This window comes from Dermacentor silvarum, chromosome 3 (assembly GCF_013339745.2).
Source record: "Dermacentor silvarum isolate Dsil-2018 chromosome 3, BIME_Dsil_1.4, whole genome shotgun sequence".
Classification (NCBI taxonomy): domain Eukaryota; kingdom Metazoa; phylum Arthropoda; class Arachnida; order Ixodida; family Ixodidae; genus Dermacentor; species Dermacentor silvarum.
This window is the reverse complement of record NC_051156.1, coordinates 104,602,367-104,610,017: the sequence shown is the minus strand read 5'-3', so window position 1 is coordinate 104,610,017 and position 7,651 is coordinate 104,602,367. Positions and strand designations below refer to the sequence as shown.

At 44.5% G+C, this 7,651-nt stretch overlaps 1 protein-coding gene across 1 annotated transcript in view; it reads right to left on the bottom strand.

The window, feature by feature from the left end:
• Positions 1-211: 211 nt before the first annotated feature.
• The window catches only part of LOC119445652 (delta-1-pyrroline-5-carboxylate dehydrogenase, mitochondrial-like), a 40,451-nt gene continuing 33,011 nt past the window's right edge, over positions 212-7,651 (bottom strand). Inside the window, exons 13-14 of the mRNA XM_037709927.2 lie at positions 3,572-3,690; positions 212-2,320 (exon numbers count right to left, since the gene is read on the bottom strand). Coding sequence (XP_037565855.1) covers positions 2,202-2,320; positions 3,572-3,690 — 238 coding nt within the window. The 3' untranslated portion in view covers positions 212-2,201. The remainder of the gene's footprint in view (positions 2,321-3,571; positions 3,691-7,651) is intronic.

The window sequence follows — 7,651 nt, the reverse complement described above, 5'->3', positions numbered from 1 at the left end:
ACAATTTGTTTCTCTCTCTCTCTCCCGAGCATAGCGCGCGACGTGCGCACTCTCTCTCGCTCTCATTTTCTCTTCCTCTCTCCCGAGCATAGCGCGCAACGCTCCGCGAGGTGGTAGCTAGGCAACGCAGTGGCCGGCTTAAACAGCTCCGCTGTTAAAGATTTTGTGCAAATGCTGGTCACAAGATTCAATTACACAGTTTGCGCAAAGGTGCTCCGAGCCTGTATTTTTATTACATAAGAAAGCATATCATGTACACTAATAGAAACATTGAACCACCAAACATTTAGGTTTCAGCGCGAGTTTTAGCATACTATATATAGGTTTGTACATTTACGACTAACAAAAATTAATTACGAGAAGCAGAGTACCATAACTGGTAATGTTAAACAACCAGCAGGGCAGACAATAATAATAGCAATGATCGTTATCTATAACCAGCATTCTGTCTTGCCAAAAAATGCTGTCAATGTAATTGTTTTGCAACAATACCGTAAGCATACCGATTGGTGTTTTGAGTGCGAATGTGTGTAGGCAAAGTAAAATTGTGGTCAAACATAGTTTGTTGAGAACAAATACATCAGAGAACAGCTCACTCGCAATATGCATCGGACAACACCAAGAAGTGTACCTAGGTGTGCTGCAACTGTTACCGTGAAATACCAACCACAATTAAACTCGCATCGCCTGTTTGCTGCCTACCTTAAATATTTGTGAGAACAGTATGCTAAAACATGAAATCTAGAAAAAAGGAGTTCACAAGTGATTTGCTATGCAATTCTACGTAATATTTCAGAAAGTCACACAGACATAACATAGCTTCTATATGTAGTAGTTCATTTATTGCCACAAGAAGCAGCCTTCAATAAAAAATTCTTATAGTAGCACTTCTGTTGACCTGAAAACGCCAGCGCCCAGAACACCACTGAAACTTATCGACCGCACCAAAGGCACACATATATTGAAATCATCTCTGTCACTCTCAGACAAGAACAGCTTGCAACTGCTTCGTACATTTTTTTCAATGTCCAGCAATACATCCAAGCTGATCCAAGATGTACTCCACATAACAGCAGCTAGGAAAACAGGTCTTTGGTTCATGGTTCAGCAATGTATAAACAATAAGAAAAGAAAACAAAGTTGAAATAGGAATTTCAGCACCATCCTGATATCATTATCAATCTCACCAGATTTCATTAGTAATTTCAATCAACCGACACAACTCTGTTATGAATCCTCCCTTGTACCTTTCAATAACTTCAAGGTGTAAAATGAAAGCTCCAATATCGAAAGTACCAGCATCGACCCTTGCTCCCTTCAGTGGCTTTCTTCTCGAAGTCCTGGCAGTGATGCTAAGAGCCATGGCATCTACTTTGTAGAATAATGAATAGAAACCAACAAACCAATTGCCTCATTACCTCTTGGTTTTCTTAGCTATCAGACACAGTAACTGGAGTTTTCTAAAGAGTTTCTTCAGGAATGAAGTTTTTGCTGCATGCAAAGAGATTCACACGAGCTGGAGAAGTCGGCTAATGCAAGAACAGCCGATATAGATGAAACAATGAGCCATGGTGAAACAACATGCTTGGCTTATGGCACAATCACAGTCTTTTTCAGAGTTTTAGCCCAACATTGCCATGCAACTATTAACACGTTGTTACCCCAACACCAGAGATATAGACGAGAATTATGCAAGAGCACTTCAACAAAAGCACAAGGAATTATTACTTCAAACAACCAGCTCATCAGCTGGCCTTGAGGTTTTGCAGCTGACATCATTTTCATGAAAGTAGTTTTATTTTCTCCACGAGACGGAATGCGCGACAGGGCATCGTGGTTAAACACAGTGTCACAAGATGTACTAGCACCACTAGCACTGTTGTTTTCCTCTGCATCTCTGCTGTCATTCGATATCTGGAAGGTACTTGTAAGGCCTTTTTTTAGCTGAAATTGTGCGTAAAAAGGTCATACAATTTGTATTGTATGACTCGCAACACAACAAATATATGTCCAAAACCAAGACAGTTGAACGGACCATGGTATAACACTTGGCACACAAGCTACAACAAACAGTTTGAAGCACCTGGTCTGGTGTTTGAATGTATAAAAGCGTTCCATAAAAATAACAAGCACCCGGATGAAGGTGCCCGTAGATGACCTTTGTCTAGGCGTGATGATGCACTGAATCAAAGGGATAAACGTTACGAGCTGGTCATGTACGGATACTTGATGTCAGTCAGTGGAACCTTGGTCTCTTTAATGGTCTGCGCCGAGCTGAACCTGAGCAAGTAGTGAGGACCACCGGCCTTGTCGTTGGTGCCTGCAGAAGGTGTGAATATGACAATAGTAGTTGTTACTTGTTGTATGACGTGACCCTGTTAACACCACTGACACACATTCTCGGGCTACAACAAAGTGGCAGCACTTGTGTTGCATATTTTAATTAGGATTAATTTAATTAGGAACAGTTCCATATTTTAATTAGGATTCATTTGAGAGATCTATGCTAACCATCTAAAACATTCATGTTTACATAATTGAGCAAGACTCGAGTCAGGTACAAATCCAACAAGCTGTCAACAAGCAATATGGCCAACATGCCGGGCAAGATTTATGTGTTGAGGCACTCCCTGGCACTGGTCAGGTAAAGCGCATGGTAACTCAGCGATTTTTAAATATAAATGTCAGATTAAAAATTCCAATTTTTTTTCATTCATGCACATCATTGTATTGGCTGTTCCTGTATATTTTCTGGGTGCCCTTAGTCGAGAGAGAGTATGCATATGCTCTGAAACACACTCAAATGAGTTGCTCTAGCTCATTCAACTGCAAATGTCATTTGATGCAAATGACATCAAATCTTCCCTTTATGACATGGGTATAAGATAACCACAGAAGTGATTTCAAGACAACTGGCTGCTAGTCTACCGATTAGCTTGGTTGGCAGTGCTATTGGCTTGATAAGGCAGTGGTCTTGGGTTCAGCCTCGGGACTAGAGAGAGTCTTCATCTACTGCAAAGCTTTCTTTCCAAGGAACCCACATGCATTTAATTTGTAGCTGCATCTAGGTGGAAACACATACCCCTGATTGCATGAATCTACCTTGGCTTTCCAACAAGCCACAATTTGAACAAAGCAATGACCTGCAAAATAGCGAAAGAGCCATTTGCAAATGAACCTGCTAGTTGGCCACAGTGCTAAGGCTTTACTAGTGTTTGAACTAGATGCTGAAGATCAATATAAAAGCTCCATAGAAAACAATGCCACACATGATCACGTGTGGCATCGTTTGCTGGCCTAGTGCGGCACTTTAGCTTTTAGCATTAGATTTTGCTGTGATGCAGTTCGGGTTAAAAGAAGGGCTTCTTCAAGTTAATCTGTAGCACTTCTGTATGGGTTTGCATCATCCGCGAATGGAAATTACATTCCATTACTGGGATTCCGCTGTATTTTGATATTCGAAAAACCAGACTTTGCACAAAATTTGATGGAACTAAGCATATGTGCTTAAAAAATTCAGATAAATAAGTTGTATGCTCTTTTTGACCTACTGAACACCACAAAAACGCACCTGAGATACGTGCTCCACCAAATGGCTGCTGCCCAACAACAGCCCCAGTTGACTTGTCATTGACATAAAAGTTGCCCCCGGTCATCTTCAGGTACTCGCAAGCTGACTTCAGGAAATTTCTGCATGCAGTCAAACAAAATACAAAGCAGCAGCACTCAGCACACAAATTAAATTAAGAAGCACTACAAGAACACTGACACAAAGTGAAGAACAAACTATAAGAACTGCTGATTAGGCTGGTTGCGTAATGCAAACAAAAACAGCAAGTAAACATATGAGCATCTGTCCAATGTACTGTGGCAACAAAAAAATTAGCACGTGCAATTGGTGATCGGAGCAGCGAAATTGTGTTACACATAGCTTCAGCCGACGATATGCTGACAGCAAGAATGCAAGGCCACTCTCGTTTCTTACATTCCAAGGTTGTTTGGTAGACAGTTGCTGCTTAGGAACGATAGTTGACCAGCATACGACAAAAGAAAAAAAAAAAGATTACAGGGTTTTTAGTTCCTAAAGCCACAATCTGGCTATGCGACACGCTGCAGTGGAAAGCCTTGTGCTGGCTAATTTGGACTACTTGGGTTCAATAACTAGGGGTGCGCAAATACTCCAATATTCGATTTTTTGCATATAGACTGGTAAGGTGCCATGATGCGTGCAGTGTTCCCATGGCGCGCTATCTCTTTCAGTACAAGGTTCGACCAGGTCAACAGGACTGATCGAAATAATTAATCTGACCTGGACAGGGGGAACAAAAGCAGCGTGTATGGAAAGCATGAAAGCATGAACAATGATCAGGACACTTAGCCACCAGAAGCAGCAGCATAGCCAGAAATTTTTTTCTGCGTGCGCACTCACTTGACCGGGGACAGGGAGTGGGGAGGAAGGCTGGGCAGGCCGCATACTAATACAAAAATTTCGGTGGGGAAGAAAGGGGGGGGCACGTACGTGCCCAATGTGCCACTCCCAGGCTACACTATTGACCAGAAGGCACTGAGATCGTATTGGTTACGCACGTTCAGTGTTCATGGGTGCAGATTCGCACAGTTCAGAGCTTTCTGCCTAGTATGCTTAAGCACACAGACGAACTTGGCATGCATACTCACGGTATAGTTTATAGTTGCCGACTGGTCACTCACGAACTCAAACGTAACCTCAACGGCCGTCAATCTAACCCGTACACATGATCTCGTGACCGATCACTGAGGAGCCACCTTTAGGAACATATTATTGACAAGCTTTCATGATGGCTGGCGGCCTGTCATTATATCGTCAGCTGGCGAATTTTTGTCACGGCCACGTCGTCCAGCTTGTCAGGCCTAATCGGGTGTCCGCAATTAATGTTGCGGTTTCATACTGAATCAACACATCTCTATTCACAGCTGTTGCACGACACTCAGAAAGCTGACAAACCGTCTCGCCAACTAAAGCGAGCGTAGGGGCTCAATGTGTCTCTAAAGGGGGCGGGGGAGGGGTGAACCGCCCCTGGTGCAGTGGGATGCAGGTGCAGGGGGATGCAGCTGGGCAGTGAAAAGGGGGGAGGGGTTGAAATGGAAAAGTATTATTCGTCAAAGAAGCGAAAAGGCACTTGGCGCCTTTCACTGAGTGTAACAGAGGCACTATGCACTGACTATAGAGAACAAGAAAGAATGGAAATTTGTGAGAGGGCCCTTAGCAAAGCTTCACGACTTAGGCTGCCTTTGAACGTCACATTAAATATACATTAGAGATGTCGCCTCTGAGCGGCACATAAAATGTTTCGCAGATACACCGGTGCAGCGCTCTTAACTGGCGTAGTAATACTTCCCCACCGGGGCCAACTGCGCTTATGGATAGTTCCAGAGTAGCATAAATTTGGCCTTTAAGAGGAAGCTTTAGCTTGGGCCCAACTCCGACACCGCCTATTCAAATACATGTAAAAAGCAGGAACACGTTTCTGAGATAATCAGTGCCCCGCGCTCCGCACTGGCCTGCCGCATCCAGTCCACGAAAATGATGGCAAATTCGGCAAATTGCATCAGGGCGCCCTGATGAGCCATTTCATCGAATCATGGTCGTATCCGGGCGCCCCAGTGGGCACACGAGTGCATCGGGGCGAACTGCGGCTGGCGGTCTGTAGTTCACGGACCGCCGGCCGACGGCGAGATCTGCCTCTCGCACGGCACAGAGGAGTTCCCTGCGGCACAGCGGCGTGACCACTCGGTGACAGAGGAGTGGTCGCGGCTACGCTCTGGCATCGCCGGCAGCTTCACCGCTGCTAATCACTCGCCACCGATATCGTCGCTAGGCCTTTTTCAGTTCACTTCGAATCTGTAGCAGACGGGGCTTCAGTACGAACCGCCGACGCTCCCAAGCAGCAATGTTTTGTTACCGTCGTTGCCGCTTTACCCTCTCCTCGCAATAATTTCACACGATGAAGAAAACATGCTGATATTTGCGGCGCCACCAGCTGCGATGCGAGCATGGCCGAGCCGCGGTTCGCTGTCCGCCGTCGGTAGCCACGCACTGCAGCTGAGCTTCACTTGTATCGGAACTCTCATTGGTGCTCAACGTTTCACTGTGGACATGGTTTTTAATAAAGTGAACATTACGCATCACTTTACTCTCGCGGACATAATTTTGCCTGGAATAGAAGCTGCATAACCAATGTTCGTGTCGCCGGTTGCGGCGACGCGCCGGTGCAGCGTCGATGCGCCGGTGCAGCGTCGATGAGCTGTTTCTGCAGTACTTTCGGTAGTTTTGAGTAACGGTGGTGTTGAGAGTGATAAACACCACTAACAAATGTTTGGCTTAATAAAGTTCATGTTCAATAAAATTTTAATGCTATTCCCACTGGGCTTCTTTTTTTAATTTTTTGCGGGAAAATTTTGTCGTGGCCATCTTGAATTTTGGTGCCGTTCCGGGATAGCGCCCCCCCTAACTTTGCCGGTAATTTCGACTTGCTCGAAGGGGGGAGCGCTTGCTCGGAATTTTACGGTATTTTACTGAAACTCTATTCTTCTTCACCTAGTCACCTACTATTTCTGGCAACACTTTATTTTCCTTTCAAGTTTCCTTCTCTTGAGGTGCTTCATCCAACTTCACTTTAAAAATTCGGATAGTCTATTCTTGTATATACCGTAAAATCCCAAGTCAGCGTTTGAGAGAAAGGTGACTTCGCGCTGCGCTTGTGAGCTCCACACACCATCAACGACAGCAAAACTTGGCTGAGATGTTCACAGCAGTGTATGCTACATACGGACTATGTTATTTCACTAAGCCCAAGGGGTGGTTCAGGGCCCCTTTAATTATTAATAGTGGTCCATACTATACATGTTGATTCTTGGGTACCTAAGTTACTGATAGCTAGCAACATTCTTGCTAATTAACGTCTGAGCATGCGCAGCACTCCATTCTTTTGAACAAAATTTGCAACCATAAAGCTTCGTGTGAAATTTTCTGATATTCGACACGACATTTGTTTTTTTTTTTTTGGCTTGGCTTGATTCAAAATTCTACTTGAAGTCTATTCGTTATTCGCACACCCCTATCAATAATGCCTCATAACATGACCATGCGAAGGAGCAGGGTTCTCAGTGGTGGCAAGAATGACTTCTGTTATGCCAAGAGCAAGAAATCCGCATCGTATGGCAGGGAAAGGTGTCTGCTGCGTAATGCAGACAGAAGTCCAAAGTGCTTCGTAGGGTCTGTGCTATACTTTTAACACATAGAACATTCTTTCTGTTACACAAATAAAACCAATTTCTCGCAGAAGAAACAAACGTGTATAGAAAGCGTGCGAAAAAAAATGTGCAAGTCACTTAAAAACATTTTTTATCTTTTCATAGAAGGAGGCATCGCTGGCCAGCTCCGACACTGAAAACCAGGCGAGCCTGGTGGACAGGGCGCGGCAGATGGCCAGAGGCCATAATGTCCTGGACTGAAGACACTGCCCCTCTAGGGTAAAGACGTCGCCTGCACGTTTGATAAATAAAGTTTATTGCTACTATTTTCTCCTGTCATGAGGAAGTAAACTTTAGCCCATGATGCCTCCAGTGTGAGTCATCTTCGTTTGTGTAGGTGGCACACCTCGGTGGTAGA